We start from the raw sequence: 25,000 nt of genomic DNA on the forward strand, positions 1-25,000 counted from the left end.
ATATCTTTTTTCAGTGAATGTTTCCTACTAAAAAGCAATATAAGCTCTTCTACATATTAGTGAGCATATGAATAATCCAATCGCCATGAAAACGTACGACCATGCTCAGACACCCTAAGGATTTATACTGTGCAGTTTCATTTCATTTCATTTCATTTATTTACTCTCAAGGCCGTACAGGCATTACAGAGAGGAGTGGCAATAAAAAAAGAAAAAAATATAGCTAATGAGGCAGCACAGGGTCACAGATAGCCGACTTGTACACATCATGGTCTGTGATAGTGACGATGGATGCGGAAAGGCGATTCCAGTCTTGACTTGTTTTCGGAATGAAGGCTTCGAGCTATACATTGCTTTTTGCACTGAGGCACCCCAACCTTCATTTGATGATCAATACGGAATGACAAATGGCTCGGTGAAGAAAAAACTGTCATTTTTAGCTCATTATTAGTGTAGTATATTTTGTGAAACAGGCCCAAGCGGGAAATTCTACGTCTAGTAGAAAGTAGAGGTAGTTCAAGCTTTTGCTTCATGCGAGAAACGTTGGCTAAGCGATAGTAGTCAGAGAGGATAAACCTAACTGAGCGGTTCTGACCCGATTCTGTGGACTGCGTTAACGAGCTAGTGTACGGGTCCCATATCGATGAAGCATACTCGAGTTTAGAACGCACGAGTGTTTTATATAGTGGTAGTTTCAGCGGAACGGGAACGAGGCGGAAATTCCACCTAAGAAAACCAAGGGAACTGTTAGCTTTGTTAATAACATGGTGGATATGCTTCTGCCATGACAGATTATTAGTGATATGGACGCCTAGATACTTGTAGCTGTCGAAGAACTGAAGAGGGCAACCGTTAAGATCATAGCCCTGAGAAATGGACTGGTTAATCTTTCGAGACACCCTCATTGCTTTACATTTGTTAATGTTTAGTTTCATAAGCGATGCATCACACCAAGAAGAAATATTATTTAAGTCAGATTGAAGAACGGAGAAGTCCGACTCATTAGAAATTATGCGGTAGTTTCTGAGACTTCTTTTTATAACACCATTGTTTTTACTAAATGCATGTTAACTATTTTTCAAGCATCACCCATTCCTTCCCAGTACAACTTCAGAAAGGAGCAGATGCAGTGAATGTCAAGAAATGTGTGTCAGGCAAGCGTGATTATTTTTACTATCTCCCTAAGTGAGATTTCAGACATACTTGCGCGAAGCATTAACAAACCTGCCTTTTAGAAGCCCTGAATAAGTCGAGGCGTAGCATTAGTTGATATGTTATGACGCGATAACCGTAGGGCTTCAGTCGACTTTCAAGTTTTCTCAATTCTCACAGTGAAGCAGATCTCATATAGCTTAAGCTGAGGCATACCCGCTGTACTGTCTGTGCTGTGGTCACGAAGGTCGAAACTCGAGCCATTTACGATAGCCCAGTCCCGTGCGTTGTTCAAGTCAGGTTCAAGGCCGCAGTCTATGCCTCCTTCGAACGAGCACATCGCTGAAAGAGAAATGCCCACAAAAAAATTGCTTACAACTTCTGTGCTTTGCGCACAGTTCTTCGACCAACATATAACGCTTCTCGACTCATGCACACAAAAATGAATTGTGGTTCACTGCCCTATAATGAACTCAAATGATTTCCATGCTGTTTTGGAGCAGATACACATCTTCATCAACATTTTTTTTACGTGAGTGAGCTTTGCAAAGGAACAACCGTACGATAAGAAACTATCTCGCCACGCTAGGCTCTGCACATACTCTCAGTCAAATGATGTTGCACGTGTCTGAGACTATTGAGGTGACGTTTCCTATAGTTATCACTTATTAGAGAGAGAGAGAGAGAAGGGAAGACGGAAAGGCAGGGAGGTTAACCAGACTGAGTCCAGTTTGCTACCCTACACGTGGGGAGGGGAATGGGGAGTGAAAGAGGAAGAGAGAGAACTTAAGTGTAGGATGTCTATAGTCGGGCACTCATGTCTGTTGCCTTAAGGTAGCGAAAAAGCGCTCGAACTGCTTTCTGGGCCAATGAACTGTGAAGCCAGGCTCCCAAGATCTTCGCTTCCGTAAACTGCCTGTCATCCAGTCTGTTTAAGGCACACTGGAGAGTCTCACGTTGATTATCGAAGCGAGAACAGTGGCACAGAAGGTGACTGATGGTCTCTTCACACTTGCACTTAGCGCACATTGGTGAATCTGCCATTCCAATACGGTATCTGTAGGAGTTGGTGAATGCTACTCCTACCCACAGCCGACACAGCAGTGTTGCGTCACGTCGTGGAAGGTTCGCTGGTAATGTAAGTTTCAGTGACGGGTCGAGGCTGTGTAAACGACACTTAGAGTTCTGTGGTGTATGCCAGCAACCTAACGTGATTGCACGAGCAAGACTGCGAAGCTCTCTTGCAGCGTCGACTCTGGATAAAGGTATAAGGAGTGTCGGTGAACCAGCCTGGGCACGTCGGGCAGCGTCATCGGCGAGGTGATTAATAGTTGCCGCTATAACTTGATGTCCTTTTTTCTGCTTCCTCACAACGTTGTAGATACTATGAAGAGGCCACTGGAGAAAGCATGTTCAGACGTCCAGTTACAATTATTAGCTTCTATTAGTAAAGCTGTTCTGTTACACATCGTCTGTTGTACCTATATTGCGGTATTTTGTAATTCGGTATTAACTTCTGTAAACTTCGCAATGAATAAGATAGAATCGGCAAGCAAATGATTTAGGCAGTAACGCACCTTGTTCAAAATTTAGGGCAATTACCGAAACACTTATTGCCATTGCGGCTGACACAACACTGCCTTTTTAGAGTGCCGCTATTAGGCGCCCGTTCCCGGATTGCATTTCGCCGTCCGTCGCCCGTGCCACTGCTCGCGCGCTCGTCGTCGTCTTCTTCCACCGCTGGCTCCAATGCCGCTCATCATGCCAGCTTTCCCGTGCTGCCCATCCGCCTGCGAAGGCGCTGGCGACACTGGCCCGCTGCCAGTCGGTGCGGTGATGTCGGTCTCGAATTCTTTGCCTCAGTATATCGCGAAATGAAAACATCTGTGCAGCTGCACCCAAATTTCGCATTAGGGAATATTGTAATCGTCCTACATTTTTTTTAATTAGTGCAACAAGATTTTGTGCAATTTGCGATAGCGCAACATAAGTCTATTCCATTTACAAATACCCTTTTAGTTCATACAGCAGAACAGAAGGTTCCCGTGATTTCTTTGTTCTTTTTTTATTCGCATGCCTCTGGAAGCCCTGTATAGGTCAAGGTCATTATTTTCTACGAATGCGATGATACTGAAGTGCACCTAGCATCTCCTGCTCAATAATTTCTATTGTAAATGAGCACCAAGAATAATTTCAGACCACTGCCTCATCCCTTGCTGAAGCTTGTTTGTCATTTTTCATGTGCCTTGCTCGTAATACTTGCGTAAATTCTGAGGTTTCAGCGCATAATTTATAAAAATGTAAGGCAATCAAATTTACTTTCTTACTTAGTAGATACCGATAGGCTAGTTCATGAGCCATGATATTTAAGCAGCGCACTTACATCTGACACGTACACGCACACATAGAAAGGACATCCATAGGCGCTGATTCTTTCTTTCTTTTTTCAGCAGCTCTCATCACCTTAATTTTCGACCTGCTTCAACTTTCAGCGTTAGGGGGGAAAGACCAATATGGTGGACTCACACGTCGCTGGACAAGGTCCCGGCATGGCAGACAGGTCATCCAAAGCAACCAAGCCAGTTTGAATGCGAGCCTCTAAAACGATCTGAAAAAGCGTTTTGATATTTCATTTATATTTTTGATCAGATATCTAACCAAAAATTAGCGACCACGCATAAGGACATTTGTAGGAGGTAAAGAAATACATTTAGCTTAGCCTTCGTCTTCCCTAAACGGTGCTTCTACTGAGAGTATTGCGTCAGAAGTTAGGCAAAAATTGCTCACTTGCGTGCCTCCTTCTAGCGCGAACTCTTCAAATTGTACTTGGCCGTGTGTCCATGCTACTAGCCGTGGTGTTGAGCTGCGCCAGGCGACGTCTGAAGCCGAGGAGAGCAAGACGCTGAAGCTGCGTTCAAAAATTTATAACATTGACATAGTGCTTCTAAATCCGCATTTGCATGTGCTCGCTTTCAACACAAGCCTTAGCAACAATAATAGCGCCTTTCAAGGGATGCAAAATACCAATGCATGCGTGACCGTCAATGAAATGGTAAACATAATGTGTTATTTTATATATATATATATATATATATATATATATATATATATATATATATATATATATATATATATATATATATATATATATATATACTGCAACATTGATGTCTTCAGGTAGCATGTGTGGGTTGATTGACCAGTTGCCCTCACCAAAAAAAGATCGCGTACTCGCGACGCCTGCGGCAGACAGTATGTTCCACCTCCGCCACCAAGGTTTGTGAGTGGTGGCGCTGGCTCACACTCCCAGAATTACTTCTAGTAGCGAAACATGAATACCCCAGAAAGTGGATTTGAAAACGGTGACATGGTAGCTGAATTGGTAAGAGCACCGCAGGGATAATGCGAAGACGTAGGTTCGTATCCCACCTGCGGCCAGTTTTTTTCATCCACCTTCATTGCTACTAAATTATCATTGCTTTATTTCAGTTAGTAAGCACAGGTAATTTCCGCTATGTTGTCCTTGTGTCTTTGCTTATATATATATATATATATATATATATATATATATATATATATATATATATATATATATATATATATATATATATATATATATATATATATGGGGGGGGGTCGTTCGGTGGGTGTGCGCCCTTCCTATCTATTCCCAACAAGACATCTCACACATTTCCTTTTAATGATAGTAGCGTCGACAACTGTTTATGTCGCTTACTGTGTTGGGCTGCAAAATAGTCCTTGTCTTCACAATATGGCCATGTGCTCACTGCAACATCAGCACGCTATAGAAGTCAGCACTCGGCCGGCAGTCTCTAATAATCCGCTCGTAAACTGCACGCGGCCCGTGGGCCGTACACCTGGGTCCCTATATCATAAAACTATTCCAATCTGCTTTTATTAAAATCTCCTGACGTCAAATTTACATAACCACCGACACCAGCATCGGGCGGTAACCAGCAGCACTGTTTGAAGAGCCCAACGGAATGCTCTCCTTGCTTATAGGAGGTCACTTTTGTTTGCTTTCAAAGCGAATGGCATTGCCTACATTGAGCGATTTTTCTTGTCTAATTTACTGAGAAAAAGTGAACAGCACGCTCAAGTGGAGAATGTTTCTACGGGATCGAGCCAGGCACAGTGAAAGCAAATAAACAGATATGGGGGGTGGTGCTGGCGTCTGCGATTAGTCGGCTTTATCTTACTCAGCTTGCTGTGGCCGGCCAAAAATCGCGGAGGCGTGCAAAGGAAGGTTAAAAATTCCGCTAAAACGTATCCTCAGCAAAAAAGAATTGGCCGTGCGATGTCGTATACGTGCTGTAAGGGCTGGATAACGTTATACTGCCAAGCAAAAAAATTATTACGCTCAAATAAATCCATGCTCCTCGGCAGCTTTTAGAAGCCAGTGCCATAGTGATCGATGGGCAGCCATCTTATATTCCTTTCGAATCGAGAGGAATACGTTCCGGCTATTCAGAAGAAAAAAACTCAGTTTTGTTCTGCATATTTACGCATCTTTAACGCACTTTGGCCCAGTGAGTTCTTGCGATTTTGTGACGTCGCGTGACAGACAGGCGAAGTGGACGCAGTCCGAAAACTTTTCACCTATAGCAGAGCGCTAATGCCAAAAAAAGGCGTAGAATCAGAAATAATTATATGTGCAGTATTTGTAAAGAAATAATTACTCATGTGTAATCAGTGTGTAAATATCGTATCATATTATCAGATGAGGTGTTTTCGCGGTTTTCGTGACGTCGCGTGAGACAAGCGATGTGGGGGTGGCCTGAAAATGTTTCCACCAACCGTGGAGGGCTGATGGCAGAATTGGAAGAGAAAAGTTTGGAGCAGCATTACGTCATAGCGCCCCTGTTTTAACCTTATATCACTGCGGCGGGCATCAAAATACTATAGATGCGATATCTGACCGACGTTATATGGATGTCGGGAGCATTCACAGTGCCGCTTTGAGGTTTGTACTTGCTCAAAAATGGGCTTTTAAGCTGCATACCTAGTACAACGCTGATACTTGTCATTCCTATTTATTCTTTACAGACATCAGAGAATTCTTGCATTCAAGAGCTACACCAATCCAAGTATTAATAAACTAGTTCGTAGACTAGAGCGCTTTTTAAGAACAGATGCTGAACAATAATGATAACGAAGGCGTTAGTAGTCAACTTACAAACAGCTCTCTTAAATGACAAGCGTTGAGAATTAATTTCTGCAGACAGAAAATTTATGTTAACTTTTCGATCCAATTATATTTGAGTAATTACTTCAATTTTGAATAAGGTCCGTGCTATGTTTAAGTGGGCAGGTTGGTACATAACTTACTGAGGACAAAGAACGCGACGATGGGGCATGGAGTGAACCAAGAAGACAACAGTGCTTCATTGTGTCGGTTCTTCTTTACTGTGTCACCATGTTTCTTTAGGTAAGTGGAGCGTGCTTCCAATAAAAATTATACATCTACACGATATGAAATTTCACATAAGCTTCCACGAGGACAAGTACAAGACCCATCTCAAATTTTAAAAAAAGAAACAAGGAAGCTTGCCTGCTATTCCCGTCCACCAGCAAGAAGTACCAGAAAGAGAAGCACATTGACTTCAGCAAGTCTTTCGACACTGTAGGACCTTTGAGCTGTACAGATGCTACGTCAGAGCTCTTGTTCCTTTCTACGTATACGTAGTGCCCTATTGAAAAAAAAAAGCACGAGTCCCTGGCAACTCTGATTTCCTTCACTCAGTTATATGTAAACAACTGTTGTACAAAAGACTCCTTCAAACGATATTTCTAGATGGTTTTCTCTTCATTTGCTAAGTAATGTTTTAAATATTCATTATATGAGACGTAAATCCCTTGGAGTCATTACATCCGAACCAATTCGCTATAGTCGTGCTGCAGAATATTTTTGTGTATCCCATGCACGTAAACACTCCCCTTTGCTCTACACAAAACTAATTTCACAACAGTTATTTTTCTCATTCTAGACATTTTTCGATGTGGGAAGACAATTTTAAAAAAAAAATCGTCTGTTCGTTTGCGCAAACGAGCCGTAACGCAATGTACATTTTTTACAGATATGCTTGGATATACGTTTGACGTAACGGAGTGCCGTTCTTGAACAAAATCGTAAGTAGCGGACAAATAAGATCAGCCTATTTATTAGCTCAGAACTGCTGTTTGCAGTAGAATGCGCAACAGATATCAGCATAACAGTGTCCTGGAAGACTGTGTTCTCACTCATTCCATCGTGTGCCTGTACTTCTAATACACAGGTAAGCTGGGAGCCTGGAATATAACATTTAAAAATTCAATTATTATCGCACACGAGAAGCCAGCGAAAAGTTGGAGTAGCTAAATTACCAACTTTACTCTTATTGATTTGACCAGTCATTATGTGGCGGCTTTGCATCCGGTCTGGTAAAAGCTTGTGAAAGAAATGACAACACTATTGGTTATAATGCTACGTCTGACCCATTTTAATAATAATACGCAATACGCGGAAATCAGTTCAAACATTCACCAAACATAATGGATCGTATTGATTACGACGCTACGCGACGTTATCAATACGATCCATCACTCCTGACTGGAATGTAATATTCTGTGTTTGTAAAAGCACAAATTTACTTATCAGCGTCTTTCATAATTCAAGAGACTGAAGCACGTTAAAACTATTAAAGTCTATTCGGTACAGGCATGGGCTGTTACCTTTGTAGCTCCCTGTTGTGTGGTCAAAATTGGGAAAGACTGGGACACGGTGTTTTAGATCGTTTAACTTCCATTCAAGGTTGCTTCCACTTGTTCTTTCCGGTCTCCAGTTGCAGTAAGTGGCGTTCTCAAAATTACAGCCTGTGGAAAGAAGAATCCATCGCAAACTGGCCGTTACTTGCTAGCTTTCTCTTTGAGCCTGTTAGTTCAATTCCAGTCGTATTATGGCTATATTCTGCACGTTTTACTAACCCCCCACCTCCCTACCCCCAAAATTGCTTCAATTCAAACCAAGCCCTTCAACTGTTAACCTGCTGCAGTCCTAGTGACATACAAATTGCGAGCTGCTTAGATGTCTGCTTCACAACATTAACGGTACAATTAACAGTCCAAAGAAAGGACTGTTCTTTATTATTATTATTTAAACGCATTGGCTAATTGGTTACATGTAAGTTCTCCAAGATTCCAGATATTTCGTTTCTCAGCCTGAAGCGACAGTATAGAAGAACAAGAATTCACTATTGTAATAACAGATCACTAGTAGTGTTTCATGTGACAGAACAAGTTTATCACAAGAAAACACCAGCGTTCGACAACTAATATCATTATCACCAGATATAAAAATCCCAACAGTTAATAAAAAGGGTAAAACTAAGCGATTCCGAATATCATAGAACCTTCACAGGGTTACCTGTCCCTTCTCACACAGTAAGCGTCCACGCGACATTGGCACATCATTTAAAACCGAAAAATAAAGCTAGGTATTTCTATATCAGAACTCGAACACAACAGTGAATAGTAAGATCGATGAAAAAGGGCTCTTGTAAACACAAGTAAGTTGCATGTCATCTGAACATGCCCTTTAATGCTTTCGTATTCAAAACAGCCAGAATCACTGGATGGCAGGAAAGTACTGTTACGTACCGACTTTCTTGTAAGGCGCTTCTGGATCAACTGCGTGGAGACAAAGAAAAGTGTTAATCGACTTCACATCACTAATACGCTTTCTCGCTTGTACGTTCTCTGCTCGCAATGCAAGAAATCAACCGAAAGCTTGCAATACGTCCGTAAACCACAGCGCGGCTGTACTCGAGAATCTTGTGTCAAAAAAAAAAACATGGGGCACAAAAGAAAATGTGCTCAAAGAATGAGCCCTTCACATTTTCTTACATATATATCAATCCATAGGACAGCTTGGCTGCGCGAAAGAATGCATAAAGATATTCCAGCAAATTCACCAATGCTCGTTGTCGTGACAACAGGCATTCAGAAAACGTCAAGAATGACTTGCATCTTAGATGCCGAGTCAAACGCAGTGAACCAACGAAACCATAAGCCGAGAATTCCCATGTCTGTTATGACACTTAGTGCCGACTTCTTTAATGCTCCTACCTGCTCTTGGGTGACCCACGCTGATGCTGGCAATAGCTGCGAAACCAGTCTGTTGATTGGACCGAGTGATCATGACGTGTATCTGGGACTCGGATGCAGCAACAAGGGGCGCTTCAAAGTCCTGCCAGTCATCGCCTTCGTGGAAAGAGCCCAGCTGCACCCACTTGCTCGTTTGATTTCCATTGTTCCAGACTGATTGGTACACTATGAACGACTCCGTGCCTGCAACAAACAGATATTATCAGTACGGCGTGTATGCTACACTAGACAAACAAGTTTGTGGAGCCCCGACCCCCTCATTTTTTTAATAGCGGAGCTGTTCTTGGTCAACCCTGTGCCGTCGTGCTGCTTGGCGTCACGCTGGCCACGTGACCTGAGAGCGAAAGGGGCGAGAGTGAGACGATCGGCAGCACGGCGCCGAGGGGGCGAGAGGGAGGCAGACAGCCACGCCGATAGCCTCTCAATTTTTCAAAAGTAGCGCCATTCTTAGATCTTTCCGCCACCCCGCTCACCCTGGCGCATCCTCCTCCACGCCTCCTCTCGCCCCAGCCTCCTCCGCTCCCCCATTGGCCAATCAGTGTCACGTGGAAGTAGGCGCCGCGCTTTTGTATATTTTTTTCTTTCCAGCGCGGAGCAGGCGCCGCGCTTTTGTATTATTTTCTTTCCAGCGCGCGCCGACCTCCATTGTTGGGCCTGGGCGACGAAAGTACGGCAGCCGGACTGACGGAGTGCGTTAGCGTAATAGAATGTGCAGGGCCGAGAACTTAATTGCGATGCCATGCTGCTGCGCCTTCGGTTGCCGCAATAGACACAGCGAGGGCAAAAAGCTTTTTGCTTTGCCGTCCGGCGGGCGCAACGCAAAAAGAAATGTGGATTCGCAGGATCGCGCGGGCTGACTTCTAGGAAGTGGCAAAGAACGCACGGCTTAGTGAAGTAAGGGCCACGGCTACTCACAACCTCTTATTTTGAGTCTAGTTCACGACTTCCGCTTCGAAAAAGTGTGTGTTCATGGTCTGCGTGGTTTTTAGCGCGTTGTTTGTCTTTTTTTTCGAATGTGCTCTCTTTGTTTCATGTAGTTTCGTCTTGCGGTGAAATGTACGCATCTGCAGTTGGCCTGTGACATAAAAGCGACTTTATTCAGGGTGTGTTTTGAGCTCCACCAGAAGTTAGCACATTCTCGACGCTTTTGGAAGGCTCACTATGACTTACGATGTAGTCTTTTAGTTTCGAATGAACGCCCGCATGTATTGATTTGGTTTGTGGTGATTAACATTTTAAGGTTCCGAAGCGACTAAAGCTAGGATGGAGGTCGTAGTGGATGGCTCCGGATAACTTTATCTAGCTCGCCTGGAGATGTTTAACGTGCACTTTGATCGTAGAGTCGTACGTGGGCCGGTAAGTTCCTCGTTGGCGTTTCATAATACTCGCGCGCTGGCGCTGCTTCAGAAGTTGGCGCCTCGGCGCGATTGTATTTCTTCAATAAATTTTATTTACTAGTTGCAACACCTTGTCATGATTTCGTATTATTGACGGCACCTACAGGGCACCAAAGCGGCAACGGGAACACCAAAGCTAGAACCAGGGCTGGATGGGGCTCACCGAAGCCTGTGCATGCCAAGGGGTACAAGATCGCGGACAGCCAATTTTGTATGCGAATACTCCCTGCGACGCCTGCATTAGTGTAATGTTACGTGCTCTTCGGAGGCCTCCGTTAGCCATTACATGTGCCCTCCTGGAGCAGTACTTGTAAATATATATATATATATATATATATATATATATATATCGTCACGATTACCAAAGCACCCCGCAATGAAGAAAACGACCCTGTTGCCAGGCATTGCTGACCGCACAAAGACGGAATCTCTCACGCGCCGACCGAACAAAGGTGTCCTGCAGGTACGTGAATGAACCTACGAGACCACGTACACATACTTTCACGCTGTCAACACCTGAAACTTTGGTAATTACGCGCGTGTTTGAGTACACCGCGTGCTTGCGTCGTGTTTCAGCAACACGAACTCTCAACGTCGCGCGCTTTACGCCTTAAATACGCCTCGAATAATGGTCATTTTCTCTATTTCTTCCGCAATTCCAACACAAAATTCTAAAGGCTAGTTACCGACTGACGAAGAAAGATCTCGATTGAAAAAGCTGCTCTGCAGGACTCGAACGAACTTTTCTGCGGATTTCCTCCCGTAGCGTGTTAGCCGTCGTCTGCTACGGCAGGTCTACCACCGGCGGCGCCACCGTCGAGGCCGCGCCGAGCAGGAGAGGAGGGAAGCGAATGGCGCTACTTTGAGAGATTGAGGGGTTTTAGCCACGCCGAGCCGAGAAGGGGCGAGTGAGTCAAGCAGCCAATAAGCGTTTGTGAAAAGTAGGTCAGTGAGAGGCTCGGTGGTCTATAAACAAAAGGAATCACAGTTCTTGCTCCGCATTCGTTCTTCGAGAATGCCAAGACTGTTTATACTCCCGAGGAAGAAGCCGCCCGACGTGAGCGCCAGCGCGATATAGCGCGGGAACGGGCCTGCCGTCGCATGCTACGGAAGAGTTCGTGCTGTAGTTGTCGGGGATCTCAACAGCAACATTTTACGGGAGAACTAGATTATACAGTACATATGCGTGCGACGTTTGGATTAACATTGTCTTAGCCATGCGTGGGGCAGGCAGCCAACTGCTATTAGGGGCGCCTGCGTTGACTTGGTCTTCGCGAACGTGACTGACCAGCAGCCGATAGGTGCGTCGCTCGCTGTATACAACAGCGATCAGAAAGCCGTGCTCAAAAGGTGTAAGCGGCGACAACGGAGTCAGGAGCCCACAGAACACTCGACAACACAAGCTGTACTGGCGAAACAAGACCAAGCAACGCAAACGGAACGCCCAGATAACGAATTAGGCACAACGCAAGCTTTAAAAAGTTACGGCCAGTGTTCCACTCCATGAATACGGAAAGACCAGCTCCGCTGTTCCGACAGTTTTCCCAGAGCGGAACGGGCCGTAGGTTTTTTATTTCTTTTTTTTCTGCATTTAGTTGTGCCGTTTCCTTTTCTTGTCTGATGGGGATGTTATTACATCAAGGGGCATAATGTGAGCGAGTTGGTACGAATATATGGGTGAAAACAGCGCAAAATAAGCACGGACAATGGAGGAACACAGGACAAGCGCTCTCCTGTATTTTTGATTTGAGGGCCCTCTGAGCGCAATGAGTCTCGTGATAGCATCCGTGTCTTACTCTGTGCACTACTCCGGCTAGCTCTGGCACTATTTTTTTTTCTTCATCTCGTTCTCCGCTAGTTCCCGCAGCCAAGTTTCCCAGGAAAAAGAAATATAGCCTGAGCATTTTATCATTGAAAACACGAATCGAAAGTCTCAGCTTGCATGCGGTGGATATTCTATCGTTTCAGTGCTATCGTTAATAACTCCAGTATTGTATTTAGCGGGGAGGGGTTTCTTGAAGGCATAAAGTGGAATTCCTTTGCAAACATCTGTTAGGCCATGTGCCAGCTTTATTTATTTATTTATTTATTTATTTATTTATTTATTTATTTATTTATTTATTTATTTATTTATTTATTTATTTATTTATTTATTTATTTATTTATTTATTTATTTATTTATTTATACAACCTCAAATGCTTCATAGCAGGGCTTTACGTGAGTGGGTGGGGTTTGAAAATATAAAGCAGGTCAAGAAATGTTGTTTTAGTTCGCTTTTTTTTTTTTAGTGATAATAACGACAGTTAGGCCATGTCTGCCTTGTCAGCGTTACGTACCGGTTTGCTTTTTCTTATGCCGTTAAAAGTAACTACGTAATTCAAGAAAAATAACAAATAAGTATAAGCTTAGCTGACAGACTTAAAGTACTGATGTTTATCACTCAGCCTGATCGCTTGAAATATGCAGGACTCTCATTTAGGCACTCTATATATACTTCAAGTAATTCAGTTTTGGGTCGACGTGCACTGTTAGCATTATAGCGTCTTCTGAATCTACTTTATTTATTCATCCTAAAAGAGGAGTGAGATAAATGCACTCTTGATGTGACCTTACACAGCGCAGTGCAGCGTTGCACCTATAATTTCCGTTCCATCGTTCGTTGCCTGGTCCTTATTTTACTCTCAGGTTTATTTATGATCCTCAAAGTTTCAGCGCAATAGGTTACTACTGGTAGAATGCGCTGATTGCGCACTTTCATTTTCAAGGATGTCAGTATTCTGCCGTTCTTGACTTCACAGTACCTGCCATATACGCTCCAACTCATTTTACTTCGTTCAAAAACTTTCTTTCGGTGATCCGGGTTTCCTGTTACTATTCGGTGTAGGCGCGCTATGCGGCGCCAGCAGCTCCTCTTCGCGTCGTAAAATCGTTACATTTCAGTGAGTATGTGATTCCCTGAGCTCAGTAACTGCAACTAGCGGTTATGTGCCCCCGAATCATCAATACGTCCAGAGGTATGCGGAATCTGAGAAAGCATTTGGAATGCATGCATCAGCAGACATGCGCTGTCTCCAGTGTCATTTATTAGCAAGCAGCATATCCAATAGATTGGCAGTTAAGGGGCCCGCCTTTGTCGAGTCCACTTTTAGTGCTGGCATTTTTTTTTTTTTACGCGTTTGCTTCAGGAAGCGGCACATTCCGCAGACGCGCGTGCAGAGAGTCGCAAACCCCGATGGCGGGAAAGAAAGCGTGTCGCAATGCACGTGCACCAGTGTTGCTGGCACTGCGACTGAATCACCGCTGTGGGGCGGTGCACGAGAATGATCCCAACAGAAAATCCTTAGCGATTGTCAGCACCCAATGCAAACTACATCCCCTGGGTTGTGCAAAGCAGCCTTGGTTACAACTCAACGGATTGCTGATTTATACTAATTTTGCCTGCTAGAATTCTACTAGAAGTATACTAGTTTTGCCTGCTAGCTTTGCTTTCTCTTGTTAAATACGTAAGCATTTCTATGTCGACTCACTGAGGAAAACCGTCGCCGACGCCCGACGCTTTCACTGAACAAAGAAAATGCTGTAATAATAAAAATAAATCAACGAAACGTTGGCGGTGGTGAGTTTCGAACCTACGATCGCACGCTCACATGCCGAGTGTCTTACCTACTAGCCCAAACACCCACTTTTTTTCTCTTCACTGCGTGGAATCATGAGTAGCGTAATGCAAAAATTTGTGGCATTACATTTAGACACACACGAAAAACAAATGCACATATGCTACGCAGTCTAATGAAAGTTGAATAATCGGGCAAACAAACGCACATTACGGAGAAGTTGCACGATCGACACACAAGCCAAGCCGCCTCACTAAACGAGGTCTATCTTTTGAGAAGAGGCAGCTCAAGTGCGTAGTGACGTCGGAGTGTTTGATCCCCTTGCTCGGCTAAACACCCACGCTTGCAGAACGTGAATATACCTGAACCATTTGAATGTGTTGTACCAGTGGTACAAAACAAATGTCAAAGGAGAACAGTTTATATGAAGACTTTATTAAAAGATTCGGTGATGCTAAAGTAAAATCCATCTCTAGGGCCACATGTAGAGCCGACTTACAGCCTTGTGGACATGAGGAAAATTCCGATTTTTCCAAAATTTAATGCCGAACGCGCCACATCCCCGATCCGTTTCGTGGTCTCGGGATGCGCCTTCCGTTGGGGCGTTCCTTCATCGACCGAAATGCCACCGATCTCGGAGGGCTGATGCGCTTCGCGTCGCGCAACATGGAGAGATACGCAGTCAATGAGCTGATAAGGATCATAAGTGATAACGGGTTACATGGGCCTCATCACGGTTGATAATCGTTCGACGAGGATGGATCAGGGGCGAAAAAGCGACAAGGCCTAATGATCGGAGCAATTCTGATAAGGTTGATGAGGACCGATAAGGATCGGATGAAGTACGATAAGGTTAGTAAGGACGTATAAGGGTTTATAAGGAATGGTTTTTGTTCGATAACATTGATAAAGGCAGACAAGGGTTGATAAGGATCGGATCAGTAATGGTAAGGTTGATAACGACTGATAAGGCTCATAAGGGCCGGATTGAGTCCGGTAAGGTTGATAACAATCGAACTGCATATTTTTTATATTATGTCGTCCCGTGCCATGAAGTAAACGTCACGAAAGTACGCACGTAAACAATATAATTCTATTACCTAGTTTATGATTCTTGATTGATACAGAGAAGAGCCCCACCAGTGCCCTGAAACGCCAAAGAAAGTCTAAGATAAAATTTCCGCGCCTGAGTGAAAGTGAGGCAGAATACAGTAGAAGAAGGAGCACAATTGTATAAGGTTTATTTATGCGTGGATAAGAGCCCGAGAACACATAGATATGCCCAATTTCGCAGACCAGTGATCCATCGAAACTCTGTACGCTTAACGTATTTCTTTATATGCCACTTACTGTTTCCATTCCTAAAGTAACGTAGGAGTAGAGTGTCGTTTTGTCCAGCACGGAAGACAGGGCTCCTCAGTGTGGCGCTCGCATTTGTTTGGCTGCCCTGAAGCGGCACCGTAGTGTCGACGTAAGCGAACGTCTTTGAAGCTTCAAGTCCTGTTGGTGCAAAAAATGTCCACTCTTGTCAATAAAAAGTACCCTCACTTAACAACAGAGCATTTTCGCTGCACACAATCGCTATTCCTTGCCATCATTTCTCCGCCAAAGTTAAGCATTACGGGCAGACTTGGCCGTTGGCACGACCACGTACCAAATGAGCTTGATTATCGCACATCAATCTATCAGCCGTTCAAAACTCTGGCGAAAGCCGTAGCTCACCCTCGGACAGCCCAACCAGGGGAAGCGCAGGAACGAATGTCTTCAGCAAAGGCTTCCTCACGCGGCCGCTACCGACGAACCATCGGAACCCCGGGTCCGATCCGCTCACGCTGCTGTAACCGCAGAGGTCTTCCTCGAAGTTGCAGCTTGCAACATGTGAGCTTGGGTGCGTACTTAGGCGGATGTCGGCCAAGGCTAGCAAGCTCCTATAGCCTGATGCACGTCGTAAGCTGCCTTGAATGACAACCTAAATCCACGCAAGAAGTACGTGGAATGGAAGAGAAGAACACAAGCATAGTCAGCCTGACAATTTTGTACAACTGGAAGATGGAGTAAAGCAACATAAATCACACACTACAAAGCCTTTAACTACGCATATTTTAACGTCACCCTCTGCGGTTTGAAGTTCTGTCTCATGTGTCTCTTTTTGTTCTTAATACTGGGGTTTTACGTGCCAAAACCACGATATCATCATGAGAAATGCCGTAGTGGGAGACTCCTAATTAATTTTTGAGCACCTGGTGTTTTCTAACGTGCGCCGAATTTGGGACAACGCTGGGATCAAGTATATCCATCATGTGGTGCAAATTAATCATATTCCATATTTATTACGCACTTTCTTGACTCTTATAACATTTCGTTTCCCCCTTTAAAAAATTATATGCTCGAAAAATTCAGGAAGCCTTGGATGACCAAGAATCTACATAAAATAATTCAAAAGCAGAACCATGAGTATACAACCAATTTTCACAAACGCAAGATAGAATCCTTTTTTACAGAACTTAAGAAATATACAAATCAACAAAACTACGGCTTAGATATCGGTAAAACCACTTTTCTTGTGGAACGTTTCCCCAAAATACAAAGTGACAATAGGAAAGTATAGCCCAAAATTCATAATTTAACGAATGCACCTAACAGGGATCAAATTATTGCAGTTGAAACAACTGACAACAAAATGACTGGCGCTGATGTAGCCCAACTGAACGAGTTTTTCATTAGTGTTGGAGGTTCTACTACAGCTGGAAGTAGTGTAAGAGCGACTCACAGCATTAAGGACCTAGTTTCTACTCCACAAAATTCAATACTACTTTGTTTAACTACTCTCATCGAAATAACCATTTCTTAAGTTGAAAAATTATGTTCCGCTTGGCATGATGGTATTCCGGCTATTCCTCTAAAACCTATGAGTGCCTGTTTAAGTCAGGTAATATGCTGCATTTCCAACCTTATGTATTCTGATGAACCAAGGGTAACACGCCAATGTCCTATATTTAAGGGCGGTGAAAAAATAAGACATTAATAAATTACCGACCAATTTGTATTGTAGCGTTCCTAACAAATGCATTTGAAAGTGTCATTAATATCCGGATAGAAATTTTTCGAAGCAAGGACAACGTTATTACTCCCTCGCTATATAGATTTGTGAAAAATAGGTCGACCGGGCAAGCGCTGCTATCAGTACAGAAAAAATAATTTATTATACTGAATGGAAAAAATATACGCTAGGTCCCTTCCTAAATTTTAGAAACGCCTTTGACTGCGTCCATCATGGTATCTTGCTTTACAAACTGAGCAGGTATGGTGTGCGCGGTATAGCAGCTCGTAATTGATAAAAAGTTATTATTATTATTATTATTATTATTATTATTATTATTATTATTATTATTATTATTATTATTATTATTATTATTATTATTATTATTATTATTATTATTATTATTATTAGTGATAAAAAGTTATTATGAGTATCGACTGCAGTATGTTCACGTTGATGGGGCCTCCTCTGACAAATTGGTTATGAAACACGTTGTCCCCCAAGGATCAATATTAAGGCTTTTGCTCCTTAAAGCCTATACCGCTGATATACCACAATCGCCTCGATAGGTTATGTACGCGGACGACATAACCATATTTTTTTTATGCAGTTCCCTATCCAGTGCACAGACAATGGCAATTATAGTTACGTAGATGGTTAGGTGCTAATAGTCTGAGTATAATTTCTTCAAATCTAACGGTATACTTTCAGGCCAAGAAACGCGGTTGGGGACAATGGAGTTCAGCATTGTTTGTGCAGGCGGCTACATGCAAGAGTCACGCGGTGTGGTCAAAAGAGACGCGCGGTTCGACACCAGGACGGCGGCGGAGAGTTACAGCCGTCGGGGGAGTGGGGGACCGTTCGGAGAGTATAAAGCGGGTTGGCTGCGAGTCGGGGCCTCCGCCGTCCGGTTCGTGGAAGCAGTGCCGCGGCTCTGAAGTCAATCCATCGCCCCTGGACCGCACCTACGGCAAGATATTCCGCGAATTTCTCGGCGTCTGTTTCCACGAAAACCTCTGCCGGAACAGGCACATCATGAAACGCGCCACGAATCGGAATAAGAGTGTTGGCTGCTTTTATAGAATGTCTAAATTCTTGCCCATCTAGCTAAAAATTATGCATGTACTATGCCATTGTATTCCCTACGCTACCTGTATTCTAGTATCAGGAACTACAGGATCCAGCAATTTTCGGAAACGTATACTCACACCAAAAACGCCTTTTGCGTTTCATTGAAGGTTTTATGGCAGGCCGCGAAGCTTATCCTATGGCACCACTTTTTTTTTTCAGAACCACCATATACCAAAAGCAAATCACATATGACTTCTTGTTTGCTTAAACATATCTACAGAAAATGTTTATGTTCCACTAGCGTAGATAATGTATCCAGCAGATATGTTTTCCGGCAGAAACGTAAGCAAATCGCCATCACCCCTACTAATTATAGTAAACAAAGACTAAATTATCAAGTCCCTACAATCATTAACCGCTATCAGTTTCATTAGGAATATGATTTCTCTACAACACGTCTTAAGAATGTCATTAAAGAGTTCTTTGCTGAAGAGAATGTAGAATATATCCGAAAAACATAAGGTAATGCTTTCAATCAGTATCCTCAACATATACCACAATGTTTGTGCCAGCAATTATTTGATCTAGTTGCAATAATATACAACACTACATTTAGTTTTTTGTGTGTATGGAAGTGTTTTCAATTATTACTTGTTTATTTTTTCAGTGCATACAGCAAATATAACGCTTCTCTTGTTACCTGTATTGAAATATAGTATGCATAAAGAATTAATCATTTGGATATTGATAGCTTTATACAATGATTAGTTTTTCTCATGTGTCTGAATCAATATCACACCACTACGTTATTTGTTTGCAGTGTTAATATATATATATATATATATATATATATATATATATATATATATATATATATATATATATAGAGAGAGAGAGAGAGAGAGAGAGACGTAGTTCCGGTTGGCTACCCTACACGTGGGGGAAGCAGTCGGGGGATAAAAGGAGAAAAAGAGTGAAAGGGGGGGATAGAGAGGGAAAAAGCGAGACGAGCACCAACAAACTGCGTACACTATAGAGTGGTAGGAGGCGGCGTTCTTAAAGTTTATAGTGAAGGCCCGTAGACCGCGGGAAGCTTAGTAATGCGAGTAAGACCTTCAGAGTAGATGTTCTTAGGGAGCACTGACCTAAAGCTTTTAGTTTTGATAGTGGACGATTGTCCAATTGGTCCTGTACTCTGCACATTACTTGCCTCCGGGCGCGATATCGCCGGCAGACACAGATAATGCGTGCGAGCGTCTCATCGCTGCTGCATGTGTCGCACGTGGGGCTATTGGCCATTCCAATAAGGAAGGCAGATGAGTTCGTAAATGCAACGCCTAGCCACAGGCGATACAGCATGGTCTGTTCAAGTCGTGGTAACCCAGGCGGTAGATGCATCCATATATCCGGAGAGAATGAACGCAAACGACACATGGTGAAAACGTTCGAGACCCACAGGGGCAAAGTGCGTTCACGGGACATCAATCGCAAGTTAGCCGCAGCGTCTGTTCGCGAAAGCGGAATCAAGACATGTTGACCGCTTTCATGTGCAGCTCGATAGGCTTCGTCGGCGTGGTCATTCCCGCTGATGATGCAATGTCCTGGAAGCCACTGAAAGATTATATTGGGTCCCTTGTCATGACTGCGATGATATATCTGTCAAATTTCTGCATATACATATGCATGCATCGGTGTCATCTACCCTCGGCAGAAATGTAAGATGAGGCTCAAACAAACTGGCATAATATTAACGTGGTCGGTCATCACTGGTGGGGCGAATGTTTCGCCTTTCGCACTTCCCTCCGACGCCTCTCTTCTCTCTATGTGCTCGTGTAAGCATGCGTTAACATTAAAAAGGCACCTGGTTTTAAGAGGACTTCCTAGTTGATGCATACCTTAAAATTAAGTTCCTGTGAAGAGATTTCAACGCGGGCCAAATTCCACGTGCGGACCGGGGCCGTGGTCGGAAGTCGCCAAATGGCAGCCATAGTTGTACTTAATGAAGATTGAAGCTCCACCGACAAGTTGGCTGACCGCGGTCCATCCACTATGTACCAGAGCTCCAGTAAACGAGGGCGGTTGATTGTTGACCACAAAGGGCTATCGAGAGACGCCCGGATGGGTTGGTTCTGCGGTGAACTCAGCAGCAGACAGAAGCCTGCAAACACAAAAATGAGGGCGTGGTCAAATCTTATTGCTAAGTGTGTACGCCTACTATAGCCTTAAACGGTAGTTTCTGCGCTTTCGCACCGAAGGATCTCTCCTCACCGGAAAACAGGGGTCCAGACTGCCTCCTCGCCTCCAACATGCGTTTATCAGATGACAAGGGCACACGTTTCCAAGCACCTTTAGCTTTCCAGTTGCACATGCCGGTTTCGAAGTCGCACAAGCCTTTGAAAAACACAACGAAGTGATCGTGACTGGACGTAGCACGTTGTCGCAATAACGGAGGTGATGAAGTGGAATAGTTAAGTCAACATGTGAAATAAATGAAGGCAAATACATATCATCAATATCACTACCACCATCATCATCAGCCTATTTTGATGTCCACTGCAGGGCGAAGGCCTCTCCCTGCGACCTCCAATTAACCCTGCCTTGTGCCAACCGACTCCAACCCGCGCCTACGAATATCCTAATTTCATCACCCCACCTAGTATTCTGCCGTTCTTGACTGCCTTCCCTTCGCTTGGTGCCCATTCTGCAACTCTAATGGGCCACCGGTTATCTACCCTACGCATTATACGGCCTACCCAGCTCCATTTTTTTTTTCTGGTAATGTCAACTAAAATATCGGCTATCCCCGTTTGCTCTTTGATCCACGTCACTTACTTCGTCTCTCTTTTATACGTTACGACTAACACTTTTCGTTTCAGCGCGCTTTGCCTAGTCTTTAAATTGTTCTCGGGCTTCTTTGTTAAGCTCCAAGTTTCTGCCCCATATGTTGGCACTGGTAGAATGCAATGAATGTACACTTTTCAACGACAGTAGTAAGCTCCCAGTCAGGATTAGTAATGCCTCCCATATGCACTCCAACCAATTTCTAATGTAAATTTTATTCTCATGATCAGAGTCCCCTGTGAGTAATTGACCTATAGATAACTGTACTCCTGTATAGACTCTACTAGCTGACTGGTGATCCTGAATTCTTCTAACCTTGCCAGGCTATTAAACATTATCTTTGTCTTCTGCATATTAATCTACAACCCCACTCTCACACTTCTTCTGTTAAGGTCTTCAATTATTTGTTGTAATTCGTATCCAGTGTTACTGTACAGGACAGTGTCATCTGCAAATCGAAGGTTGGTGAGAAATTCGCCGTTGAACTTCACTCCTAAGCCTTCCCAATTTAATAGCTTGAATGCTTCTTCCAAGCATGCAGTGAATAGCATTATAGAGATTTTCTCCTTGTCTGACCCATTTCTTTATAAGTATCTTTCTACTCTTCTTGTGGATAACCATAGGCTTCCATGGAATCTTTGTAGATACTTCCCAAGATATTCACGTATGCCTCCTGCACTCCTTGATTACGCAATGTCTCTATGACGGCTGGTATTTGTACTGTACCAAATGTTTTTTTTATGGTCTATGAAAGCCATATAGAGAGGTTGATTGGACTTCTAGACATATATGCATAGACAAACATAGAAACTGACGATATTAGCCACGCCGACAGCCTGGCATGCTGCTTGAAGCGAACGAGCAAAGTTAACCCACATCACCACAAGTTGTAATTATCTTACAATAGTGGAAGAGGTACGTTTAATGAAGACAGATGTTTCGAGCATGGGTATGGTCAGCGTGTTCTATTTCACATTTGTATTCAAAGCACAAAGGCCAGACACTAGCTAAAATCGAAAAGCTTTACATCGGTTAAAAAAATTAACATAGCACCATACACACAGGACTGTAAATGTATAACGAGACCCACGAGCGCCATCTCACAAGTGATAATTTGGTGAAAACGCTCCCCTCCAGTGAACCACGGCGCATGCGCCAGACCAGCCATAATCACTCCCAGCGCCATAAAATAAGACGCCCATGATGCATCATTAAACTCGCACCATCATCGCACTTAGCTGCATTGCATTTAGTGAACCTATTCATGATACGTTCATTTTAGCTGCACAAATATTTATGGATTAGTATTCTATGCGCATTCTTCCAAGTGCCTGGTATGCTTGAGCTCATGAGGCATGTCTTATAAAGGGTCGCAAGCTTTTAGAATGCAGCATCACCGTCATTTTATATCATACTGTCTGTCATTTCTTCACCTAACGCTCTTCCTTTGTCTGGACACATCTTGCGAATCCTTCCTATCTTCATTCTCATAGTTACATATCTACCTTCCATTTTTTTTTTTTGCGACAACGTGGTTACATGGATGTTCGAAGGGGCCTGCGCAGTATAGTATATAATGTTTCTGCGGTTTCTAGTATATCATCAAAATTCCTGATGGTGTTTCCCTGCTTGTCTTTGACTGCAGGCATGTTGTTCCTAATAATGCCAAGTCTCCTACTTGCCCGCGTTTTTTTACTACTTTCCCAATCTTTCGAATGTCATCATTTTAAGATTTCAGCCAATTGGCACTGATCTCTGGGACTCGGAATTTTTTGTTCCTGTTGTTCACGGGGACAAGTCTAGGCAGATCTTGCCGGCTTGTGGCATTGTTTTCCCCCACGTAGTAGCCCATAGTAGAGTACCTGTCGGTGCGGGGTTTCTGTAGCTAAGCACCGCGTCCCTCACATCGCCCGGTCATGGCCATGCGTTTTGTCAGAACGCCAGCCTTGTCAGAACGCCAGCCAAGTGTCTAAACAAAAATCAACGAACCTCTGCCGTCGTCAGTGCTGCCGCAATTCCCCGGAGTAGCGTGAATGTCACCCAGAGCCACACCGCCAGATTGACACAGCTTGTTGCTGAAGCTGAACTGTAACTGGTTAAATGAAGAAGAAAGAAAGTTGAGACATCTCCCTCTTCCACTGAGTTTTGCTCATCTTGAATACGACAAAAATAAAACGGTTCCCTTTGATTCTGTATGCAGCAAGCACCCAGGTGAAGGAGTGTGTATCGTTATAAGTGGCGTCATGTGCGGCCATAGAAAACGTGCATCTCGTGCAATATCCATTTTCTCGAGCCATGCAACAGACATACATTACAGGTCATTACGTGTTATACAGGCTGTCCCAACTGTCATGCGCCATGATTTAAAAATATGCAGATGCCACCTAGCTGGACAGAATCAAGGTAATGTTGTTTTTTTACCGTTGCTTAGGGATACCCAGATTATTTTATTCATCTTAATTACTACATTATTCATCTTAATTAATTAACTTCTCAACTATTATAATTAGATTAAAAGTGTCCATGAAAATATTGTAGAGCAACATGAAAAAATCCCGATACAGCTTCATGTTGCTCAATACGTGTTACATAAGAGTATTTTTTTCGAAGAGTGAAAGCAGCGCACGAATGTGCCTCGAGCGGCCAGTCGCGCGGCTCTGCGGCTGCTACAGAAACCACTAGGTAAAATATTTGAACAAAAGCCAGTGGTAAGAAGCGAAAGGCAAGATATATATAGAAGCAAGAAGCCATGTTTTCACCACTCCTCCGCCGCTGGAGGGCTCCACCTCCACTAACGACGATGATAATCACAATAGAGTCGACATTAAAGAAATCTTCCTTCTCAAAGCCAATTGTTGGCGCGTATTTGTGTATGTTGGCTCCAACCTATACCGGAGATCGCAGGGAGAGGACGTCGTCCTGCAGTGGACGTAACAATGGAAATATTATTATTATTATTATTATTATTATTATTATTATTATTATTATTATTATTATTATTATTATTGTTATTATTATTATTATTATTATTATTATTATTATTATTATTATTATTATTATTATTATTATTATTATTATTATTATTATTGTTATTATTATTATTATTATTATTATTATTATTATTATTATTATTATTATTATTATTATTATTATTATTATTATTATTATTATTATTATTAAACTAGACGAAAAAGTGCAATTACTCCGTGTAATATTACGCCTGCTAAGACGTCACGGCTTCGCATTATAGGCACAACTGCATTTTCTTTTTCTTAAGTGCACTAAGCGTGGCGTCAAATGGAATGGCTTCGAACTTGAACACGCTCTTCTGCCTTTGCAAGGATGTAAATACACTATGAAAACTTTTATTCGTGTATCTACTTTGAATTCTTTGACATTGGTCCGGGTTTCAGCTTCTACCCCACTGGTTGCCTTTATTGACTGGCGCCCGTCCGTACGATCAATTCATGTGTACAACGTTAAAGTGAATCACGTCCACGCTTCCGCTCGTAACATTATCGCCCCGTGGACAAATTCCGTACTGCGGACTTTTCCTATTTATGGTGCCATATTCACTCATGCTTACCTGCGAATGTGGTTGGACATTTAGGGACACAGTTCGTTTAACTGTGTACCAGCGGTCCGCAGTTGTTTGGCCGTCGCTCGAGAAGAGCACGTCCTTTTTCGTCGGTGTAATTTGGCTCAGATTCATCTGCCACCC

At 43.2% G+C, this 25,000-nt stretch overlaps 1 protein-coding gene across 9 annotated transcripts in view; it reads right to left on the reverse strand.

Moving 5' to 3' along the window:
* The window catches only part of LOC135911392 (MAM and LDL-receptor class A domain-containing protein 1-like), a 265,122-nt gene that overhangs the window by 154,463 nt on the left and 85,659 nt on the right, over positions 1–25,000 (reverse strand). For all 9 annotated transcript variants that reach the window (XM_070528718.1, XM_070528725.1, XM_070528726.1 and 6 more), the window contains 13 exons: positions 24,866–25,000; positions 23,269–23,371; positions 20,707–20,829; positions 20,334–20,596; positions 16,050–16,296; positions 15,678–15,827; positions 9,277–9,498; positions 8,809–8,838; positions 7,885–8,025; positions 6,725–6,863; positions 3,940–4,060; positions 3,679–3,760; positions 1,369–1,494 (listed from right to left, as the gene is read on the reverse strand). The exon at positions 24,866–25,000 is cut by the window's right edge and continues 131 nt beyond it. In XM_070528718.1, the coding sequence (XP_070384819.1) occupies positions 1,369–1,494; positions 3,679–3,760; positions 3,940–4,060; positions 6,725–6,863; positions 7,885–8,025; positions 8,809–8,838; positions 9,277–9,498; positions 15,678–15,827; positions 16,050–16,296; positions 20,334–20,596; positions 20,707–20,829; positions 23,269–23,371; positions 24,866–25,000 (1,882 nt within the window). The remainder of the gene's footprint in view (positions 1–1,368; positions 1,495–3,678; positions 3,761–3,939; positions 4,061–6,724; positions 6,864–7,884; positions 8,026–8,808; positions 8,839–9,276; positions 9,499–15,677; positions 15,828–16,049; positions 16,297–20,333; positions 20,597–20,706; positions 20,830–23,268; positions 23,372–24,865) is intronic.

This window comes from Dermacentor albipictus, chromosome 1 (genome assembly GCF_038994185.2).
Source record: "Dermacentor albipictus isolate Rhodes 1998 colony chromosome 1, USDA_Dalb.pri_finalv2, whole genome shotgun sequence".
Classification (NCBI taxonomy): domain Eukaryota; kingdom Metazoa; phylum Arthropoda; class Arachnida; order Ixodida; family Ixodidae; genus Dermacentor; species Dermacentor albipictus.